Source organism: Apus apus, chromosome 2, assembly GCF_020740795.1.
Source record: "Apus apus isolate bApuApu2 chromosome 2, bApuApu2.pri.cur, whole genome shotgun sequence".
NCBI lineage: Eukaryota > Metazoa > Chordata > Aves > Apodiformes > Apodidae > Apus > Apus apus.
In genome coordinates, this window is record NC_067283.1 from 112,787,159 (window position 1) to 112,810,846 (window position 23,688).

The 23,688-nt window shown below is 43.8% G+C and overlaps 2 protein-coding genes across 5 annotated transcripts in view; both read right to left on the reverse strand.

Annotated features, from left to right (window-relative positions):
* The window catches only part of NOL4 (nucleolar protein 4), a 201,266-nt gene that overhangs the window by 134,798 nt on the left and 42,780 nt on the right, over positions 1–23,688 (reverse strand). For all 4 annotated transcript variants that reach the window (XM_051611489.1, XM_051611487.1, XM_051611488.1 and 1 more), the window contains exons 3-5: positions 16,475–16,586; positions 15,855–15,967; positions 11,029–11,161 (exon numbers count right to left, since the gene is read on the reverse strand). In XM_051611489.1, the coding sequence (XP_051467449.1) occupies positions 11,029–11,161; positions 15,855–15,967; positions 16,475–16,586 (358 nt within the window). The remainder of the gene's footprint in view (positions 1–11,028; positions 11,162–15,854; positions 15,968–16,474; positions 16,587–23,688) is intronic.
* ZNF397 (zinc finger protein 397) lies at positions 582–2,088 on the reverse strand. The gene has a single exon (XM_051611490.1). It carries the CDS (start codon positions 2,043–2,045, stop codon positions 1,110–1,112), a length of 936 nt encoding a protein of 311 aa, XP_051467450.1. The 5' UTR covers positions 2,046–2,088; the 3' UTR covers positions 582–1,109.

Consider the following 23,688-nt stretch of genomic DNA (forward strand, 5'->3'; position numbering starts at 1 on the left):
CATGAGAGAAGAGGCCAACACCCACCTCCCTACAACCTCCTTTCAGATAGTTGTAGATAGCAATGAGGTCTCCCCTCAGCCTTCTCTTCTCCAAACAATCCCTACTCCCTCAGGGTCTCCTCAAAGGACATGTTCCCAAGCCCCTTCACTAGGTGGGTAACTCTCCTCTGGACATACTCCAGCACCTCCATGTCCTTCTTACACCGAGGGGCCCAGAACTCAACACAGTACTCAGGCATGATCACCCTCATCTCCTGCTGGCCACACTATTCTTGATACAAGCCAGGATGCTGCTGGCCTTCTTGGCCACCTGGGCACACTGCTGGCTCACACTCAGCCAGGTGTCAGCCAACACTCCCAGGACCTTTTCCAACAGGCAGTGGTTTCCACCAGGGAGAAGTTTCCACTTAGCCACTCTCCTCCCAGCCTGTAGTGTTGCCTGGGGTCTTTGTAACCGAAATGCAGGACCTGGCACTTGGCCTTATTGAACCTCATGCAATTGGCCTCAGCCCATTGATTCAACTACCCTCAAGCAGATCAACACTCCATATTTTTTTTAATTGTTTTAATAAAAAAGGACATTAAGTTGAGGTGGATTTTTTAAATATAATTCAGAAAGATATTCTCCTTTACGACCAGGTAAAGCACCAAAGCAGTGGGAAGAACCCACCCGAACCCAGGCAAAGATCAGCCCAGGTGGCATCACCAGACAGGATAAATCCCCAGAATTATTATCACTAACAGGCATTCATGGGGAGAGAGCACTTTTGCTGCTGCTCCCTGCCACAGGTTGGGGGAGCAGGAGGGTGGGAGCCCCCAGCCCCGAAGCAAATTGGTCCAAAATAGAGGATTTGGATTCAGCCTGCCAGAAAGGGTCCCCTGGGGTCACTCGGGATGAGTGTGCCCCCCCCCCGCCATCTGAGCACATTTGTCCCGACAGAGGCGGGGGTCTGTGTATCTGCCCCTTCCCACCCTGGGCTCATCCCAGTGGCACAGCAGCTGCCAGAGCCCTGGACAGACAGACGGACGACCGGAGGGCCGAGAGCAGCTTCCAGGAGGTTTCTCCTCATCCCAGCCGTTGAAGGGGCGGGGGGGAAGGGGGGCCAGGGCTAAGGGGGCAGGGGGGCATCGGGGCACTCCCCGCAGCCATGAGTCTGCAGATGCCGCTTGTGGTGGAAGCTGCGGCTGAAGCTCTTGCCGCAGACGCCGCAGACGTGGGGCTTCTTGCCGCTGTGCGCCTGGCGGTGCTGGGACAGCGCTGAGGCCAGGCTGAAGCGCTTCCGGCAGTGGGGACAGCCGTAGGGCTTCTTGTCGCTGGGGGCCCGCCCGCGCTTCACCACCTCGGGGCTCCGGGGGAGGGAGAGCGCTGGGTCCCCGGGGGTGCCGGCCGCGGGCGGAGCCTCCGCGCCGTCGTCCAGCGCCGGCTCGGGGTGGGCGGCCCTGGCGCAAGGCCAGCGGCCCCGGGCCTGCGCCCGGCGGAGGTGCCGCTTGTAGTGGAAGCTGCAGGTGAAGGTCTTGCCGCAGGAGCCGCAGCGGAACGGCTTCTCGCCGGTGTGGACCCTCTGGTGCCGGTTGTAGGTGGACTTGTCGGTGAAGGTCTTGCTGCAGACGCGGCAGGCGTAGGGCTTCTCGCCGGTGTGGAAGCGGCGGTGCTGGGTCAGGTTGGACTTGTCGTTGAAGCTCTTCCCGCAGTCGCCGCAGGTGAAGGGCTTCTCCCCGGTGTGGATGCGGCGGTGCCGGACCAGGTTCGCCTTGTCCCGGAAGCTCTTGCCGCAGTCGGGGCAGACGTGGGGCTTGGAGCCGGCGTGGACGCGCTGGTGCTCGGCCAGCTCCAAGCCGTCCTGGAAGCTCTTCCCGCACCTGGGGCACGAGCTCGGCCCCTCGCCCTCCGCGGGGGGCGGCGGGGGGGTCGTGGCCGCCGCCGCTTCCTCCCGCTCCTGGTGCTCCGGGGGTCTCCGCTCCCTCGCCTGCAGCCTGCGCTGCCTCCTCGGGGACCGCTGCTTCGGGGCCTTGCCTGCGGCTGCCCTGGAGTGCCGGGGCGGCATGGCGGGGGTCGCCGGCAGCCGGGAGCAGGGAATCAGCCCGGGAGACGGGAACGAGCCCGGGAGACGCTCCGGGAGCTTGGGGCGGGGGGGGGGGGGAAGGCGGAGCTTGGTCCGTGATAAGCAGGGACGGGGAGGGGGCGGGGGCTCTGGAATGTTCCGCTCCCGCGGCTGGGGGGCCCTGGCACGGCCCGGGATGCGAGAGGGTCCGGGCAGCCTGCCCGGCTCCCAGGAATCCGGAGGGAAGCAGAAGTGCTGTCCCTGGGGAGACACTGAAGCTAAAACTCTTTACCAAGTTTGAGTTGTACGGAGAGTTAAAGGAAGATTTTCATCTGCTGCACAACAGAAGCGTCTCACGGATCAGCGCGGTGTCCTGACGACAGTGCTCGCGCCGGCTGCATCGTCAGCAGCCACAACATCGAAATAACTTCTTTTGCTGAAAATTCCACCCAGCTCTCCCTAACGATGCTAGGGACTGAAAGTTTCCAATGCAGCTGCAGCTGCACCAACACTTCCAGCTCTTGCCCAGGCTCAAGACAATGCATTATTACCGACATCATAACGCTGCTCAGGAGGCATTATTACAGCAACACTTGTGGTGCCTTTTGTATTGACACGGTATCATCTCTAAAGAAACTGTTAAAATGCCAGTAGAACTAAATTTCCACAACTGCCTGGTTTCGGTACTTTTTTCCTCATTCTTAAATGTATTGGTTTGTGCAAACTGTATGACATCAAAGCCAATCTGATGGGCCAAACCACCCCAGCTGTAGCTCCAATGAAACAAAGTAATACTAGTACTGTATGCCAGGTTCTCAGGTCCACTTTGCTTAGGTGGAGATGATACTAATTTTCTCACATAGAGCAATATCTTTTAACTAACCCCCTGTGTAAAGAAACCTTTGTGATTTTGACGTGTCAGACAACACTTCAGCACAGAAACATGCATGTGTGACTTGCTGTCTTTGCTTTATTCAGCAATGAAGCTGGTGCTTGCAAAAAGTGGCAGATCGACAGCTGCAGAGACAGGAGACCTTTGCTTATCCTCGGAACAGATTGCAGGGCAGGCAAAGCAGATACCTTCCCCACTCTCTCTTGCCAGCTTGTCTCAGCCCTCGTTTTGGGGACGTGGTTGTTACCCTCATTCAGCCTCTGCTGCCTCTGCTCTGTCTTCCAGAATGGGGGAAAGATAAAACCTGTTCATAAAGCTGGGGTTTGTTTTTCAGGGAAATTAGAGCAAGATCACAAAAGACAATGCATATAAGGTGCTGTATTGCTAACGTTGCCTGGATGTCACTGTACTCTCTTACACTGCCATGAGACAGGCAGGTATCTTAGCTCTCTTTCAGAAGACTAGTACTGTTTCACCCTTAGTCATAAGAAGTGAGATTGTTGCCAAAAATGTTGCAAGTTTCACTGGCTCAAGCCAGACTGGAAGATACGAATATATCACAAAATTCAGTCAGCTCTCCAGGCCCTAGCTCCAATGTAATTTAAAATGGTCTGCCATTTGTGCGGCACCAGTCCTCAGGACCTACACTTGCTGGAATTGGTGTCGAAACCCCATTGTAACCCCTAAACAAAAGTCTCATTTGCATCCCAAAAGGCCTGCCTGAGAGGATGGAGACTGCACTGATGGTCTGCATATGGCCTGCAGCTGCATGTACAGGGATTGAGATAAGGGTGGAGGGGGTAGAGATCCTCTCCAGCTGCTCAAGTTTGTGATTTGTCCTTGCGAAACAAGATAATTAGACCTATAAAACAGGGGGCTGCAATGGTGGGCTTTGGGAGCCTCACTGACACCAACTCTCCCCTGTTGGCTGGCCCAATGCTGGATCCAGGACTCATGATTTTCTATTGTCTATCTCTCTAAACTTTTCTTCTCCTCCTCTCCCTTCCTAAAATCATTAAGTAATGCAAGGCCTAACCACGATTTTTTCTCAGATTGTGCAGCTTAAATGTATACATATTGTACTCTTGTGATCTAATTGTCAGCCTTTATCATCGCGCAGCCTAAGATAACAATTGAAGTATCGGTATTCTTTCTACAGTTTTAATTAAACCCAATATTCAAATACAGACCTTGAGTGTCATTTCACCTTAATGTGTGTCCTGGTTTGAGCCAGGATGAAGCCAGTTTTTCTTTTGCTGATTTTTTTTCTTTTCAGTGAGCTTTCTTCAACTAGCAACTGCATGTTCTGCTAGGTTGATAAGACACTGGAATGTTTTTATAATTGCTGGGCTCTCAAGGTCGTGCCTTTGCTCTGCCGGCTCAGACACTGCGGGGAGATCTGTGGCCCCTCCGTGGGAGGCTGGCTTAGACGGACAGCAAAATGGGCCAGAGATATTCCATTCCATGTATCTACGTAGGCTCGGGGGAAGGTCGGAGATGACAGAAGACAATGTCCTTCCTTCCTTCTTCTCTCTCCCTCTCTTCCGTTCACGGCCGGCATCCGGGGAAAACACCATCTGTCCATCATCGTCGACCCGTCGACCTCAAGCCCTCCTGACCCTCGTAACTCTCTGCCTTTCTCCAGCAGCAGCTCCGGGATTCCTTGGAATTGTCTCATCTGAGGGGAGTGCTGTGGGAGTTGCTGGGGGGGGGGGAGGCGAGAGGCTTTTGCCCACACCTCTGTATGATCACATATATATATTCTCTCATATCACCCATTAGTATTCTAATTAAAGCTGTGCGGTTCAGTTTTCAATCCAGCCAAGTCTCTCTCTTTTTTTTCTCTCTCTCCTTCCCTACCTGGGTGGGAGGGGGAGGGGATCGAGAGCATTGTTGTCAAACTGAGTCAAACGGTGACAATGTGATCAAGGGATATTGGACGATCAAGCATTTCCTCGGACTGTGACATTTTAATCACTCTCCCTGGAAGGGCCCGGTTGGAGACAAAAGTTGGATCCAGCCACACCTGGGCTCCTCTCTGAGAAGGACTTTAGATAGCAAGGGGGTCTGATCTGAATCTCCCTGGGTTGCCCTACTCGGGTTGTGACACCATTTAACCAAAAAAAACCAAAAAAAACCAACACAACCCCTAAAAAAAGTAAAGTAGCAATTGTTTTCCTATACTCTTTATAAGCTAACAGTGCTACGTCCTTCATTCTCAATCTGCCTAAAACCTCACCATTAAGCAAAAATGACTTTTTGCTTTAGAGTAACATGCTTATTAAGTTTTCATGTCCATTGTCTTGTATAATGTATGAGCATAATAAGCAACTTTTATAGCATTATAGCTGTGTTAGTGGGGATCTACAAATTGCAAATAAAACTAGTCAAGCCACAGAAAATCCCCAAAATGAAAAGGCTTCCTAAAAGTACATGAGGTTGCATGTAGGAAAACTGGCAAGCTGCTTTTTATTTTATTTTTAATACTGTTATTAAATCTTTATGACTTCATGTAGTAATTTCACTCCATCCCATATACCACATAAATGTCAGCTGCTTTGTTTTGAGGCCTTAATAAGTAAAGCATTGAAGTAAATACACCCAAACTCTGCAAACATTTTGGCTGATCTTTAGTAGGCCTTTACTGAAGTGAAGAGGACTCAGAACTCATACAAAATAAATGCATTTGTAAAACCTTTCACTGCTTGAACAGAAATCAAAGGTACAATTAAGCTTGTAAATTAATGTAAAATAACATTTCCACTGAAAATTCTTAATTAGCAACAAAAAGGTTGCCATAGGTTTAGTGCTGGGAGTCATCTGCTCTCATGTAGGCCTTGTTACCCCTCACTTCACTCAACATCAAAAGTAGGACCAAAACATCCACAACAGCAGTTCCATCCCCAATCTGTCTGCACTTTGGCCTGCAGTTGGTGTTTGAACTCGTACATCTCACTTAAATTACTTTGCAGGGGAAAAAAGAAAAAAAAAAAAAAAAAAAGGCAGTATTTTAAGACAAGGGAGTTCAAGTTTTAGTGGAATAAAGACAAAAATGGAAAGAAGTTCAATAGTAAAACTGGTTGAGGATGGAAAGATGGATTAAACACCCAGCTTGGACTCAGTTCAGAGAGAACCAACCAATGGCAAGCACTAGTAGAGCAAACTCTGCACCAACACACAGTTTTGACAACTTAATCTGCTGGTGTTACTTCTTTCAGGTGAAGCTGTTGAGTAAAGATCATAGCTTTGATGCAGGAAACAGATATTTAGATGACTGACTCAGTAATTGTATCTACCACAAACACCATGGGCAGGGACACCTCCCACTAGACCAGGTTGCTTAAAGCCCCATCCGACCTGGCCTTGAACACTTCCAGGGAGAGGGTACCACAACTTCCCTGGGCAACCTGTGCCAGGGTCTCACCACTCTCAACACTAAAGAATTTCTTCCTATTGTCTAACCTAAATCTCACCTCTTCCAGTTTAAAACCTTTAATCCTCACTGCATCACTACAAACCCTCATAAAACATCCCTCCCCAGCTTTCCTGTAGGTCCTTCAGGTACTGGAAGGCTGCTATAATGTCTCCCTGGAGCCTTCTCTTCCCCAGGCTGAACAACCTCAACTCTCTCAGCCTGTCTTCATATCAGAGGTGCTCCAGCCCTTTGATCATTTTCATGGCCCTCCTCTGGACTCTCTCCAACAGCTCCATGTGTTTCCTGTGTTGAGGGCTCCAGAACTGGACACAATACTCCAGCTGGGGTATCATAAAGCAGAGTAAAGGGGGAGAATCACCTCCCTTGACCTGCTGGCCATACTTATTTTGATGCAGCCCAGGACATGGTTGGCTTTCTGGGCTGCGAGCTCACATTGCTGGCTCATGTTGAGCTTCTTATCAACCAACACCCCCAAGTCCTTTTCCTTGGGACTGTTTTCAGTAAAATAAATAAGCAATAAATTAAAAACACATTAATTCTGCATCTTGCACTGAGCAACAGACAAATAAGTCTCATCCCTGATTTTTCTTTGATGGCTCACAAAACAAGCAAACAAAAAAATCAAATTTATAGATAACCCTTGTTACTTCTAAAGTTGTTAATTTTCTTAATTTCAGAACATCCCCTACACATCTCTCCCATCTTGCTAAGTAATGAACCACCACAGAGAGGGATCAAACACACTTGGCTGTTAAGAGCAGGACCCCAGCTCACCGGGAAGGGCACCAAGAGTCCCATTTTCCCTCGGGGAAGAAACTCCTGCTGCCCCTCTGACTGACCTATCTGGAGGTCAGTTTTCATTACAAGAATAATTTTTGTACAAGTTGAAGCACTAATTTAAAAAAAAAAAAAAAAGACCAACACCTTTATTTCCAACTCAGTTTGCAAACCTTGCCTGCTGTTTGTGGTCTGAGACAAGGGCAAAAGGGTTTGATCCAGCACCATCAGAGTGCCTGGAGCATTATTAGGAGAAAGGAGAGTTAAGACAGCTCTTGAGTGGGAGGGAGCTTTGCCCACAGATGAGAGGGATACAGGGCTCGATCCAAAGAACCAGCTTAGGACAAGGGAGCTGAAGCAAGAAAATTGGGACAAGAAAAGGGAGAAAGTTCAAAAGAGAAAGAAACACACCAGCAATCTGCAGCTCTATTATCCAGCTGGCTGCAAGGGAAAGCAGCTCTGAGGCACTGGTAACCAGATAGCCCTACCCCATTCCCAGCTGGGGAGCAAACCGATTGCAAATTAGGGCTGCTTTCCTTTTCTAACTCCACAGGGAATAGCAACAGCTCTTTTTCAACTCCTCCCCCATCGCTACAGCAGCCCTGCAGGTGCTCATGATGCTATTTTCAGCCATTCATCAGCAGGTGTGACTCAAGGCCCTGTTATTTAAAAGGGTACAAAGGCTAATTTGAAGTGGGATCTGTCCTTCCTAGGACTGTGGCAACCTTAGTACTCTGGATACAATTCATCAACTCTCCCCACTTTTCATTTCTTCCTCAATTCCCTATTCACTTACAACTTAATATGCTTTAGAGAGGGACTCTGATGAAACCTCAGTACATTTGCAGAGCCCAAGATGTTTGTGCAGTACCAGCACCCATCTACTGTGAGCAAAGACACACCTTCCTGCTCTGTGCCCTCCTTCCCAGCATTTTTCCTACCTACCATGACATTTTTGGATGAGGAAGTCTATTGCTTTCAGCTGATACTGTGGGTTGCTCTCATGTTTGCTTTTATTCTGTTCATGTTCAAATGACCTAACTGTGAGAAACAGAACACAGATTACTAGACTGGAAGACACTAAGAACCCTCAGGTCAGGTTTTCTAGTGTAAGCTCTGCAATGCAGTCCCAAAGCCAAGCACCTGTCAGAATACAATGCAGGTATAGCCCCAAGGGAAGAAGGTATGAAAGCATCTTGCTCTTTTTACACAGAAAGCATCAGCATTTCACTATGCTCTGATAAACTGAACTGGAAGGGATGTCTCCATGTATTCCTCAGTGACATGGCTGAGCTCACTATTGCATTGCTCTAGGGTACACAGATTCTGTTTATATCCTAGTACCAAATCAGATCAAATCCATGAAAAAAAGGATAAATGTCCCAAAATACTCTCATGCCTCCTTATGTGGAAAGCCAGGTAAGCAGAGCGATACAACACATCACCTTTAGGTACACCGGAGGGGTCACTAATCTACCCTAGGCAGCAGTTTTCCTAGCAAATCATTCTCCCAGTGGCAGCAGAGGATGTGTGCTGTCCCAATCCACCACAGACACCGTATTCCCAGCCACGTGTGCACAGGCAACGTTACACAGCACTAAGTTTTCACCTGCCAGAATGCAGCAAAGACATTTCAGATGAGCCAAATGCCAAGTGTCTTTATCTGTAAATTGAATGTGGTAGCTGACATAAACTCTTGTGGACATAAAAAATAGTTTGAGGGAAGGGGGTAGGAATCACTTTAGACACACATATTCGTGCTTATGTGACATTTTTTGTGAGATTATTTTATAATTAATTGTTAAATTAATACAAATTTATAGTGAAGGCTGTGATAGCAAAAGGGATTGTACTGCTAAATGCACTTAGGTTCCCTTTTGTCTTCCCTATTTCTTGTTCCCACTTCCATCCCTCTATTCCTGTGTTCATTGTATCCTTCCAGCCTTCTTTTTTCCTGCCCTCTCCTATCACTCTTCTTTTGACTCCTCCTGTAATGTCTTTTAGTTCTTCTTTCAGCCTCTTCTCCCATATCTGAACAAGCACTGTTGCAATAACTAGCCACACTCAGGTTTGCTACCTGACAACAGCCATCACAGGAAAACCATGAAGCAGCAAGAGCTGCTATTTCAAATCTCTCTATCAGTAGATGCTTTAGCAGAAGATGCAGAAAAAAAATAAAAATAAAATTAGGATTGCCTTAGGAAGGTGAGCAAGTACCATCTGGGAGAAAGGCAAGGAAAGCTGAGAGATTTAAAGCAATTCTGTAAGATCACACTACCTGCAGTTCAAAGACCACAGCACATTTCTTTCCCAGGTATTTCAAATAGCTAGTGACAGATTTCCAGCATTTTATTGTTCATACTTATGTTCTAATATGATTAGATGTGGCAAATGAATCTGCTTGTGGCAGGTATTAAGACATGTATGGCAGGCATTTCTTCACAGGTTACTGTGCTAAGCTATAATTTCTATTTCAGACATATATATGCACACAATTATTATTAAGAAACACTGTCTTAATAGAACTATTAAGAAAATCTCTATGTGAAACAGATGGAGTATATAGTTAAGCAAAAACCTCTAAAGAACAGTTTTGCACTGAAAGCCAGATACATAAAAATGGCACCTTCCAAAGTATCCCTGAAAACTCTAACTTAGCACTATTATTATACTAGTCCTGAAAAGCCAAACTTCAACAATCAAATGAACTGGCTTTCCCTACATCTTGTGAATCAGAACTGCTCCTTTAGTGAACATTCGTAGACTAACTCAAAAGTTTCAGAAATGTTGTGATAATTTGGACACTTCGACAAAAGGCAGCCGTGGTTAGGATCTGGTCTATCAAATTCTCATAGACATCATCCTCCTTATTTGTCTGGAGAGCAAAACAGCAGAAGGACCTACCCATCACCAGATCCTATCAGCCACCATGCAGCACATCCATTCTCACCCTAACAGGTCACCAGCCAGCAATTGACCAAGATACATAAAGTGGAAAGAATCCAGCTTCACTACGAAATTCCATATATTTAGTGTTCAGGAGAAATATAAGAAGCACTTCTGAATTGGCACACATGATTAGGGAACTACAAACACAGAACACCAGCATGCTGTTTCTAATAGTGACAGAATAGACCTGCACTTCGTGTGTTCCACATTCAGGTGCCACCCATGAATCACTGGTGCAGTCTATAGCACACAGGCTCTGTGTGCACTCCACAGCCAAGGAGAAAGTTCACTCCAAACCAGGCCCAGTTAACTCATTCTGTAAGAAGGGCTGGAATCAGAGTACAGATCTGTGCATCTTCTGTGCAAAGTAAAACTTTTGTCTCTTTTACCAACAACAAAGATTTGTGTTATAGCTAACCTATAAATAATTAACATTCAGGTTACAATTCTACTCCTGTTTTATCTTATTTTACCTCTTTTTCCCTATTTGAGTTTGTCCTTTTCATCCTTTCTTCTGAATAGAACACCCCAACTCCTAGCTCTCCAACAACTACGCTTCTGCCATACCCCTCTCCCTCATTTCAACCAGTAAAACCAAGTTTCTCAGCCTGTTTGGTTGCTTCAGAAAAGTTTTAATTTCATTTCCTTTTATGCCTGTGTATGGTAACACTACATATTTAAAAATAGTAAAATAATAATACTTAACATATAGTAGTGTAAGCACTCACCTGTTGCCTAAGCAACAAATAAATTAACCTGCAAAAAACCCTTCAACTTTATCCTCTTCATGCTGAGACATAGGGAACACATATTTTAAATTACATAATGAAACACACCATTAAGAAAAGGACACAGCAGGTACTAAATGAAGGCACGGGAATGGGAAAAAGACAAGGCGATACCACATTTTTTGTATGAAACGAGAGCCTTACCATCCTGCTGGCCCTGGAGGTTCTGAGGACTTTGCATTCTCTCTTCCAGATTTGAGCTGAGGTCAGAGTTCACAGCTGACATCCTAGTCGAGTCACTCATATCAAACTCATCACTCTCCATAGAGCTTTCATCCTGCAAATTGAAAGTTTCAGAGATGTGTCAGAAAACATCGTATGCTCTTTGCGCTTTATGCGCAGCTCACTCATTCCTGTTCCTCCCACTCACACCTGGCATGGCATGTAATGATGCTCAGTCTTCATGTATATAAGCAAATAAGCAGAGAACATAAAGAAGAGCAAGGAAAACACAGTGTTCATGTGATATGATAATCTGATAAATGCAATTTTTTCAACTATGAGGATACTCCATTACCATACTCATAACTGTTTTCATAGTATTTTGTAAAAGAGGGCTAGTAACTACAGACCCCATACCAAGTCCTTGTTATTCAAATGTGGTTGAGGAGAGCTCTCCACATTCCTTGCCTGAATTCTCTACCTTACCCAAGTGAGGTCAGTAGCCCCATGGTGACCACTCACAGCAAGATTTCAGAATGCCAGCTTGAGCTAGTAAGACTTCACGACCAAATTTTCTTGACATGATGTCACCCTTATACTGCTACTGTGTTTAAAGAAGCATTTATTAAAATGATAAAGCTTATAAAAGTTCTGAGCATTCTCAAATGACAGGCAATGGCAAACCAAAGTAATATAATCATATGAGAATCACATCAAATTTAGTCTACCTCATACATCTTTAATATGATTTATCCATCAACTCTAATTACAGAGTGTCTACTAGGGAAGACAGCAGAGGGCAAAAAAAAGTCCTAATAAAATATTTTGTCTCCAGTTATAAAAGCAAAATAGTTTTGGGCCTACTCCAGCAAATGGTCACACTCATATTTAACTTTACATTTTTGAGTCTCACTGAAGTTCATGTGTGCATTCATGAATTAAAAATTACACATTCCCAAGTTTTGCTCTGTAGGCAGCACACAAATGTATGGTGATATATTTCCAGAAACAACTTTTTCTGAGATAATTACTCCTATTATTAGGAAGAGTGTCCTGGGTGCCAGGATGAAGCCGATTTTCCTTTTACTGATACTTTTTTCCCCTTCAGTGAGGTCTCTTAACTAGTAGCAAGTTTTCTAGCTAGTGGACTGAAAACACTGGAATGTTTATGTTACTGCTGAGACACCAAAGTCACTTTGCTGTACTTGTTGAATCTGCTTAGAATAGTAAAGGAGCAGAAGAGTCGTATCTGCAGCCCTCCCATAGTGAGGAGTGGACTAGACGGACAGCAAAGTTGGCCAGAGATATTCCATACACATATATATACATGTAAGACTCTGTGTAAGGTCAAAGATGACGGAAGTTAAAACCCTTCCTTTTTCTTCTTCCCTTCTCTTCTATCCGTGGCCAGCATCCGGGAAGGACTCCATCTCTCCATCACCATTGATCCCTAGGTCTGTGCATTCCTGACCCCATACCTCTCCCCTCAGGTCCTCTCTGCTCTGCCGCTCTCTCCGGCAGCTTCAGGACATTTCAGAACTGCTCACAGCTCAGGAGATGCCCTGGGAGTTGCTGAGGGTGGGGGGAGGTGATAGGGGCTTTGTACATTCCTGAACACATTTGTATGTAATTGTACATATTTTCTTTTATCATTAGTATTTAATTAAATCTGTCTAGTTTAGTTTTCAATCTAGAAGCTTCTCTCCTTATTCTCTCTCTCCTTCCCTACCTGGGTGGGAGGGGATAGAGAGCATTGTTGTTGCTGGTTTAATTGCCAATCCTGAGTCAAACCGTGACAATAATTTAAAGAACATACAGAAAAATGTCAGACAACTTTGTGTCCCCTAAAGATTACTTTTAAATAGTTTTCCAAATAATACTTTTTTTTTTTTTTTTTTAATAAAACTAGAAATTTACCTAACAGGATTCTGACTGTTTTTTTCTGGATTGCTCACCAGAAAAGACTTAGGAAAACAGCAATCTTTAGGATATTATTTTGTGTGCACTTGTTCTGAACTGGTTTCCACAGGCACTAATAGAGCTGCTTTCTTCTTTCTGAGCACTCGGCCCTTATATCAATTCCTCTTTTGCGTCTCAGTGATGTTCCCAGCTTGCATGGGTGTTTCAGTTTTGAAAGGGAAGTTCCCTGCAGTCACAACTCTTGTGGGTGGGGGGCAGCGGATGGGGAGGAAGCATTGCCAAATGCTGTTCTGCACTGTCACACCAGGATAATGACAAATAATGAAAGAAACACACCTACTTATCAAAGTTTTGTAAACAAAATAAATGGAGGAGTGAGGGCTTCTATAGTGGACACCTGCCCACCTTGCCCAGGTAAGGGAGGAGCACACCAGTTACAGCAGCAGCAAACACCTGAGCACTTCCCTCACACAAGAATCATGGGACGTGGTGCTCACTAGCCTCCTGCCTTGGACAGACAGGACTGAAGCACAAGCTGAGCTGGTTCTGAGGTTTTGGGAAAATACACACTGCTTTCTCAAAGAGCAAGATCAGAACACAGACTCCCTCAGACCTTCTGTTAAGGCACAGTGATGTTTCTCACTGATCCCTGCAGGAACCAGCAAAGCAGCTGCTTACATTTTCCAGTTCTGGGGTTAGGAAATCTGTATGAGCTCCCAGAAAGGGCTCTCCCTATCCAACACTTGTATAGGTATAAAAAAAACACATGGGACGCCTGTGCTTGCCTATGGCACTCTGCAGAATATCTCCACCTTGCTCCCTGAACTGTCTTACCATTTATCTGTGGACACACAGGCGGGGAGAGAGGAGCTGGGAGCCACTGGCATCTTTGTACCAGCTGCTGCACAACTGTAAATGCTCACACAGTGACATTCTCCTGGTCTTCCTTTTCACCAATGACCTTAGCTTAAAAATGATGAATTGAGGATGAGAGAATTAGGAGGCTTTCAATCACTGTGCTAGTTGTGGGATCTAAGTTTACTCCTGTCTCAATTCCACCCCCTCCACAAGAATACAGATACGATTAATGAAACCTTGGAAACAGAACCTTCCTACAAATCCAAGCATGTTTTTTAAGTGCGTGAAATAATTTGAATGTATGCACCAGAAATCTTCCTGCTTTGTACTACAACATTTTCACTGCCATTTTTGTTCACAGTGCAACAAACATAGAGCCGAAGAAAAAAAGAAATTCGTAGCAAAACTCTGCTTTGAGAAAAGATGTGAAGATTAAAGTGAGAAGCTTTTTTGTGCTAACTCTGCCCTGGCAAACACATTATTAATAAAACATACCAAAAATTACTCTCCATAAATCTAGCACTGCAAACATTTCATGCACAAGAACATTAAGAGGTGCAAAACCAAGCAGGGCGGGGAGACACCAAGCAATAGTGCTTCCTGCCACCACCTTATCATTGCCACTGGTCCATCCAAATGAAAAAAAGGTTTAGCAAAAATTTAAGTCATCATACTAGGAAGACTACACCAAAAAATTCAGGCTGTAGAAGCACTGTGGCAGGTGGGCCTGATCCAGCATGATTGCTTGACCCAATTGTGGGAGAAGTAATTCTCAAAGGGAAAAAGTGTGAAAAGCGGAGAGTCCTTTAACTCCTAAAGCTACCGCAGGAGTAAAGTCTCGTCTCTCCTGCTGCTTGAAACCCTGCTGCCAGCTTCCTAAAAAGAGACAGCACAGAGAAGGGAGACTCAATAGGAGGGAAAGACAACCAGGCTGTATTTGTGCACAAAAAACTCAGAGGCAGGATCTCTTCCCTAAGCCCTCAACAATTTATAAAAAAGGCGTATTTGAAAAAAAGGATCGTGATATTTCTAGAACAGTGATAAAATTCCCATTCTATGGGGTGTTGAATAATTCATAAATCTCAACCAAAAGCCCATATCTACTTATCATTAAACGAAATCTGGCTGATTCCACAGAAGTCAGGAGTCAGTCAGGGTCTTTGACATAATCCAGCTGCTAAGGTTAGCTTTGAGGGTCTTCTTCATTAAAAAAAACAATCTTGTAGTCAGGCAGAAGGACACAGTATGCAGGACACCTTTTTGGCTGGCACATAGCCAGATTTCTCAATATTTGGCAGATCAAATGGAAAACAAACACATTTCTAGCAAAATGAGTGTATTACAAGTAATTTGGTAGGTGCCATCCAATTGATGAAGCACTCTAAAGATCTGAAAAAACTCGGAATGCATCAGAAAAAGAAAATTATTTTCAAGAATAAATAAATGCAATTTGACTCCCATTGTGTCTGATCCTCAGCCTCCTTCTCTTCCTTCTTTTCTGTCTTTTTATTCAAAGCTTCATAAGCAGCCCCTACTTTTATTTATCAAGCTTTTTGCCTTGAAGATTTCAACTGGCAACTGATGTTGCCAGAGCTTCCATTTCTCTCACTATAATGCATTGCAACCTGGCTGCTAATCTTGAGAACATCATGGCATTCATTTCAGCTGTTGATGGTATTGCTCTCCAGAAATAGACAATGAAAGTCGCTCCTGAGCACAGAACTAAGTCTCAGCTGAGCATGCTGACCTCCTTAACCTTTCCACTGGTCCAGACAGTAAAAGAGCACCTTCAGGTAATTTGAAGCAGGACAGCATATTACCCCCAACCATGGAAGGGTGGTAAGTCATGACATTGTCTCTCAAACCTGATTACTTGCACACAGCCTTGGTTTCGTTTCAGCCTCACTATTTTAGCAATGAAATGATAAAGATGGAATCAAGATTCATCTTCAGTTCAGTTTCCTGGCTACTGCAAAGACAAGCACCTAAACATACAGGAGAACAGAAAAACAAAATATTTAAGGTTTTACCTCATCTTGCTGTGAATTTAGTAGCTGCAGCTTCATGTGTTTCATATAGGCCATAGTAATTGGCATATTGTAATCAATCATACTGGTCACCAGAGTTGGAGGTTTTCCATTATCTGCAATGAAAATATTTATAATGTATTCTGTGTTAATTGGAGAGGCTACTTCGCCTACTCTGCAGTCCAAGTCAGACAGTTATGTCATTTAGTTCTAACTTTGTCATTTTCAATTGCTTGTAGGCTGTACAGATGGAAGTCTCTCAAGGAAAAATGAAAATCAGGTTCAAGCCCTGAAAAGTGATGAGTTCTATCCTATATGACTACAGCACACCCACCCCAACTATTCCTTATGTTTAAGCTGCCACATAAACATTTCCATGGCAAAATACATTATTTCCTCCAGATAAAATAATCTTTCTATTGAGGCTGCACATGGTAGTACACTCCATCCTTTAGTGAAAGCAGAAGAGTCACTACCTTCCAAATTAAATAAATTAGATGATCTGACTTACTGAACTGCTCCAGTCAACCAAGTTTTTATGAGCCCTCACTTAAACTAGGAAAATATAAATGGGTACTAGGAATAAAATTACTTCACATCCCACCACTTGACACTAAAACTACCTTTATGATCTGCTCCATCTGGGTTTAAATGCATTCTTTTCTGGCACTCTGAGCAGCTCATTAGAAATCGTGTCACCGCTTCTCTCGGTAGGAAGGCATAGGTCTCTGAAATCTGAAATGAAGGACAAAATATAGGTGTTATTATATAAGCTGATTCAACATCATTTAACAGGACTGATTATTATATTTCCAAACAACGCATATTATCTTATAATATCAGAAAGCAAAATAAAAGCATGTTCTCAGATTTTGGTTACTTCCTCCTTTCAAAATTGTCATCCTTCCCAACTACAAGGGAAGCATCAGATGGATTTTTATTTTTTTTTTCATTTTTGAGAGAGGAGGAAGCATGTTTTGCTGTTTTTCAAGATTGTGTTCCCCATTTCCTCTCCAAGGATGCATTATCTATATAGACATTTTTGCCTTGCTGAAAAGGACCTTGAGGTGATGGCTGCTTCCAAGCTGAAAATGAGCCAACAGCACACTTTCTGATCACAGATAAAGCAAATCTCCTACTGACTACATCAAGTGTACAGCCAGCAGATCAAGAAAAGTTATTATCCCTCTCTACTCAGTGCTGGAAAGACAGCAGCTGTGATAATATGCCTGGCTTTCCTCTCCACAGTTCAAGAAGGCTGCTGAGAAGTAGGAGAGGGCTCTGTGGCAGACACCATGGCAGCTGGAGCCTAAAGAAGTTGAAGGAACAGTTCAGAGAGCTGGATTTGTTTTGTGTGACAAAGGGTAGGTTTTGAGGCAAAGAAAGATCTAATTACAGCCCACCACTGCTTGAAGGGGCTTAAAAAACTGTGGAGATAAACTCTTCAGAGGCTATAACCAGCAACAACAGCGACCAGCTGCAGGTTGGGACATTCAAACAACATCAGGAAAAACTTGAATGTTGTCAAGCTGTGACTTTTCTGTGATTCATTGTATTAGTGAATGTACATACACTTAACAGTGCACGTGTTGTAAGGAATCTCTAGCCTTTCTTTTCCCAGTCAAGGTAGTTGTCTTGCAATGGAGATAATCCCCACAGAAAGACAAAGTCCCAGCAAGAGAGACTAAAAGAATAATGAACTGATATCTGCTTTTATTCTTTCATTGTAAAACCTGCAGCAGAATTTTATTTTCTATCAAGTCATAGAATCACAGCATGCCAGCTTGGAAAGGACCTCAAGGATCATCTGTCAAGCTGAGACTTAAAACTGGCCAGTGTGGGGGAATCTACCACTTACTTTGGGAAACTATTCCAACGTTTGACTGTCCTCAGGGTGAAAAATTTACCTCTTGTGTCCAATTGGAATCCCTCCCGGAGCAACTTGTGCCCATTACCCCTTGTCTTTTCCATGTGAATCCTTGTAAATAGGGAGTCTCCATCTTCCCTGTAGCCACCCGTTAAGTACTGGAACATGGTTATTAAGTCTCCCCTAAGACTGCTCTTCTCAAGGCTGAGCAAACCCAGTTTTCTCAGCCTCTCCTCATATGGCAGGTTCTCCAGTTCACTGATCAACCTTGTGGCCCTTCTCTGGACCCTCTCCAACCTGTCTGCACCCTTTTTGTAGAGCGAGGACCAAAACTGAACAAGTGTTGATACAAGTTGCTGTAGGAAATGCAGAAAGATGGAGGTGAGGTGTATGAGAGCATGGATTTGGAAAGGACAATGCCTTTTTACAAGGGCATGCAGTGACAGGACAAGGGAGAACAGTTTCAAACTGAAAGAGAGCAGATTTAGACCAGATATTAGGAAGAAATTATTTCCTGTGAGGGTGGTGAGACACTGGCATATGTTACCCAGGGAAGTTCTGGATGCCTTATCATTGGAAGTGTTCAAGGTCAGGCTGGATGGGGCTCTGAGCAACCTGGTCTAGTGGGAAGTGTCCCTGCCCATGCAGGGGTTTAGAACTAGATGATCTTTAAGGCCCCTTCAAACCCAAACCCTTCTATGATTCTATGACAAGATTCTGTTCTTTAACAAGATATAAATGGGATTAAATACTGTGTAAATCACTCGTTCACCTCAAAAGAATGCTAAGAGGAGGTGGAATGGCCTGTTACAACTCTCTTACACTCTCCTCCTTGGTTTATCACCAACCTGCCCTCTGTTAAACTTATGTTTCCTAAAAGTCCATGGATAAAATGTATCATTACAGTTTTTTTGAAAAATAGGGGGAGTTTAAGTTAATGTTTGTTGATGCAACATGAGTCACGGAAATACACAAGAAAAGATGCACTATAAAATAACAATGCAAATTATATCATCCTGTTTATGTTATTGTTGTTTAGGCTGTTTATTGTTGTTGTCTTCTTATATAACTGAGAACGTATTTGGGAGAAAAGGATTTGTATAAAAGCAAAATTTTTCCTGTGATGAAAATTGGCTGAGATCTTCTCTGGGCCTGAAACAATTTATCTGAAAATGAAGGCACTAAATGAGGCCACTTTTGAATGAGAGTTCCTACCATAAAAAATATTTTCACATTATTTTTCCTGGTTTTATACCACAAAACAGATGTTTATTTACCTTTCTAAACATAAAAAACAATGTTTGTACTCATGTTTTATGGAATCTTAAAAAAGAACTTAAAATCAGCTAGAATTTAGCGTTAAGAAAATTGGTAAGTGCACATATGCAGCAACCTCTCTGTCATATCTTTTAACACATTTAGCACTGTATTGAAATTTATGGAGCTTACCCATGGATTCATTAGTTGCCTGCATTTGATAGGAATGCTCCATTTATTCTAATCAAGCATCTCTGTCAAAATTCCAGTTCTGCTCAAACAAGATGAAAATCCTCCATAGAAAGCAAGTGAACTAGGTCCCACATTTGATAGGTATGCTCTACTGATTACAAGGGAACTGGGTTTTATAACTAAATTTGTCCACAGAGCAGATGCTTGTGTCTCCAACTTCTCACTGCAACACAATTTTAATGATGCACTTCCCTAAATAGCACCAGTTTCCACCAACTTCCCCCTTGTTTACTTGGTATTCTCAATCAATAACTTACAGCCCAATTGGCATAACACAACAGGTAACATGTTAAAAGAGATATGGTGAGGACATAACCCCCAGCTTTCCTTAATCTTGCTCCTTGAATATACACAAAAAGCTATTTCCAATTTTCAGTGCCACAAAGCTTACAAAAAAACCACAACCCAGACCTCCTGGCCCCAGCAGTGCAGACTCCTGTTTGCCTTTCTCATTAAAGGGGGGCACATCTACTTTAGAAGATGCCCATAGCTGCTTGCTCACTCTGGCCATGCTCCCAACTCACTGACTTAGCACCAGCTGCAGCTGGGAAGCTCTCTAACCAAATTAGCACAAAGCTGAACACAGTATCCTCTATTTCACCCCTCAGCAGAGCTTACCAGCAGGGCTGGACTGATGTAGCACATGGAGGAGCTGGCTTGCATGTGAGTATTTTAGAGCACGACTCGGAGGCCCATGACACTTTCTAAGTAATTATACAGAAATACCTTAGACAGTGGTCTGACTTCATCATGAAAATTTGTTACTGTCCTCTAGCCTATCTGAAAGAAAGCAATAATGACTCAGTCCTCTGTGATGCTGTATATTCTCACTGCCTTCAGCAGCCCTGTTCCTAGCTCTCTTCTCAAGGCTAACAAAAAATATAGCCAGATCATGTGCTGCAATAGAAGAATATTGTTTTAATGTAATTTCACACAAAAAACTCCAAATCCACACACTTCTACATCTTAAGAAAAAAAAAAAAAAAAGCCAGAAAAGTGAATTGAAGTGAGGGATATTGCATTATTTACATCCACACATGGACTGTAGATCAACATATTTTTTGCAGGACTCAGCAGATACTGCTCAAGCACATGCCTATACCCATCAAACAAAAATCACTGATTTGCCATATTGATAAAATCACTTGGTTGCTTTAAAAAAATTGTAAGTACATTTTTTCAAATACGATGCTTTAAAAGTATCCGGATGTGATTCCTAATTCTTACTAGAGGTTTTATTGCACATTAGTATATCTTCTGTGCTTGTACAAATATACTATCTTAAATCTGGAGGTATTCCATATCATGGACAAATCACAGAATAACCAGATTCTAGCAGATGTTTTTAAGGTATTGTGTAGTAGGTATAGCTGTTACAGCTGAATGCTTTTTACATTGTAATGGGAAAAAAATAAGAAGAAACTAGACATCTGGAGCATTAAGCATAGAGTGGCAAAATCATACAGGATTTTTTTTCAGCCCCAAAAGTCACAGGATAAGATACAGAACATTTCCTAACAATGCGGTCCAGGTGCACCTACACATATTTTGTTTAAACTCTGAGGAAAATAAAAACAGAGTTGACTTCAGGAGTTTCAGAATAAAACCTTTTATGATCTTATTTCACCATTCACAACAAGTCAACAATGTAACAGAATCTGACATATATTAACCCATTGAAAACACTGCCCAACAACAAAGGCCATCAAGATCATCAACCTACATGCTGTTTACTGGATCCCAGGAAGTGCACAACTAGTACAAGGCAAGTAATCCAGTACCTGAGCATGTAATCTGATTTACATTGGAGCTGAGTGATGTCTGCCCTGATTGTCTATGAGAAGTGTATCATGTTCCTTTTGCAACACTGCAGGTGGAGAAAACAGGCAGAGTCTCCTTTATGCTCTCCAATATTCAGATTATTTACGTGCAGGATGTTGTGATGATGTAGGTTTCAGGACTACATTTTTATTTGGAAAGTTAGCAAGCTCTAAACTGAAAGGCAGATTTTAGGACACATATGGCAGAGCAGGAAAGACAAGTGTGAGGAAAGGGAGTGAAATTTTGCAAGTGAACCTATTAACCCCTAAAGCATTAACATGGAGGATGTATGTGTTGTCTGGAAGATGTGATGTGTGAGAATAGAGATTTATATTTTTTTTCTCTGTGTGTATATTTTTTTATTAAGGAGGGCAAGGAGGGTGGGGGAAGGAGGAATATGATGCAAAGACTTCCAAGAGGAGAGAGAGAGACATAGTGAAGATGATAATATGTCCTGGGCCCACAGCCATCAAGCCAGGTGGCAGAAATTGGTTTCTTGATGACAGGAGGGCAAACCAGCCAAGGAAAGACCTCTGTTTTCATCAGCAAGAGGTCAGAATAGAAGGCTGACATAGAAAAGCAGATATATGACTGCTGGGAGTTTTATCAAGAGCTCGCTACCCTGCTACACTGGGGAAAACGCTGTTCCCTCTTGTGCTAAACTTGCGCTTCACAGCTCCCTTCCCTCCTGCATAGCAGAAGCCACTTCCTGGCAGGGAAGCAGCAGGGAGCACCTGCTCCTGGGACAAGCGCCAGGACGCTCGACACCCGCTCTTTGCCAAGAAGCAAGAACAAGTCCATAGAGTAAAAGTGCACAGGACCCGGCGGTTTTGCCATGCACACAGGGCAGCGTGGATGCAAGGATTTAAGCACGTTAAGGCCCTGCACCCTTCTGTGCTTGTGCTTCCCCAAGGACAAGGTCTGCCTTGGATGGAAACCAGCCAGGCCCCAAACCTACTTTAACCTTGTTTGATCAGGGAAGACACCAGAAGGAGACGATGTTATCGCACACTGCGACCTGTCAAAAAATTCTTCCCCAAGGAAAATACATCCACTGTGATGCTCAGAAGGAATTTGCAAGTGCATTCTTGTTTTGTGAGGGGAAAAATGTCACGCCATGTTCCACAGTCTGAAGAAGGTTTCTCTTAAGGTAACTAGAAAAAGGGAGGCCTGATCCCAAAAATAAGAAACATTTATTATTGCAACAGCTGAATGAAGCACAGGATCCTAGATGTTGCCCCACACCTAACAGAGCCCTGTTATGCCTCAGATGTTATATATTTATTTACTATGTATCAGATCAGAGTCTTGCCTCAAGCTGCTTTCCCATGAAACATCACTATCTGCCCCGTGTTTTACAAGCCTGCTCCTCTTCCAGCTCATCAGCCCAGTGTGCTTTTTTTCGTTCATGGATTGGGAATTTAATTAACTGACCCACTTCTGCTCAGACATTGCAATCCTCACTCACAACTCAAGTTCACTCCTGTAACACTTCACGGCAGGCTCAACAGGCAGATATTAAATCATCCTTCACAGGTAAAAATATTCAAGTAGAATAAACACATGGAATTTAAGGTGTTTAAGGTGGCTACAAGACTTACACAAACAATTCTCAGATTATTCACTTAGTTACAGGTAACTTTGTCCAGAGATAACACACAAAGGCAAAGCACTTAACACTTCATAGTCTATTGTTCAAATGAATGAAAATCTAACATCTTTTTAAATAATATTAAGGGAAAATAAAGTCTACTCTGAAATATATGGCTTGATCACTAAATCTGGCCTACCTGTACCCTTAGCTGGGCCTAAGAAGAGGCAGAGATATTTTCCATGTTCAGTCTCATCACGGATCATTTGAGTTTCTTGACAAATATAGTTGTTTTTTTTCCTGGTTTCCACTGAATCACGAAGAGTTGTCCTTAACAGCTTGAGCCTGTTACGTTATGCTGCTACTGTAACCACAACTTTTCCCAGCTACTCCCACCTCTGATATACCCCTCAGTGCTTCAATTGAAATTTTAGACACAGCTGAATAGTTTAAATGAAGAAATGCTGCTCTGCAAAGGCATAGAAAGCCAGCTATGCACTTGTTCAACACCTTTCCCAATACATCAGACAGGTTCTTCTCCTTAACACTTCTCTCCTGTGTGTCCCCATCTCCACTTTGACACTGCAGTTCTCCTTTCAGGGTGGGATGTCTATACAAAAGTAAGTCCTTTAGGTCAGAGAGACGGAGTTTCTCTTGGACACTGAGCTGTAACAGCGAGTGCTAACAGTCACCCCTACAAGGATCTTTGGTATTGTCTTCTGACTGCTTAGCCAATTCCTTGCATCAGCACATTTCACCCCACCTCCTGTGGAGCCTGGCAGAGGACCCAAGCAGAATGCAGGGACCTGGTTGGGCACTGCTGCCCTCCTTGGCACCAAGCAACATGCTCTTTTCACCTTCTGCACCTCTCTAGTCACCTGTGCTCTTGCTGAGCAACCAACTTGGCCAGGCGTTGTGTCACATATCCTGCCTTTGTGAGGGAATTATCTCCCCGATCGAGGCCCTCAATGTTTTTTTTCCTATTTGTAAATTTCCTGGGAACCAGCTGAGATTTAAAACATCGTATCAAGTATTCTTTCAGTCTAGCG

Bases quoted from the DNA above. Each gene is read 5' to 3' on its own strand.
- ZNF397 (XM_051611490.1), bottom strand. From the start codon at position 2,045: ATGCCGCCCCGGCACTCCAGGGCAGCCGCAGGCAAGGCCCCGAAGCAG.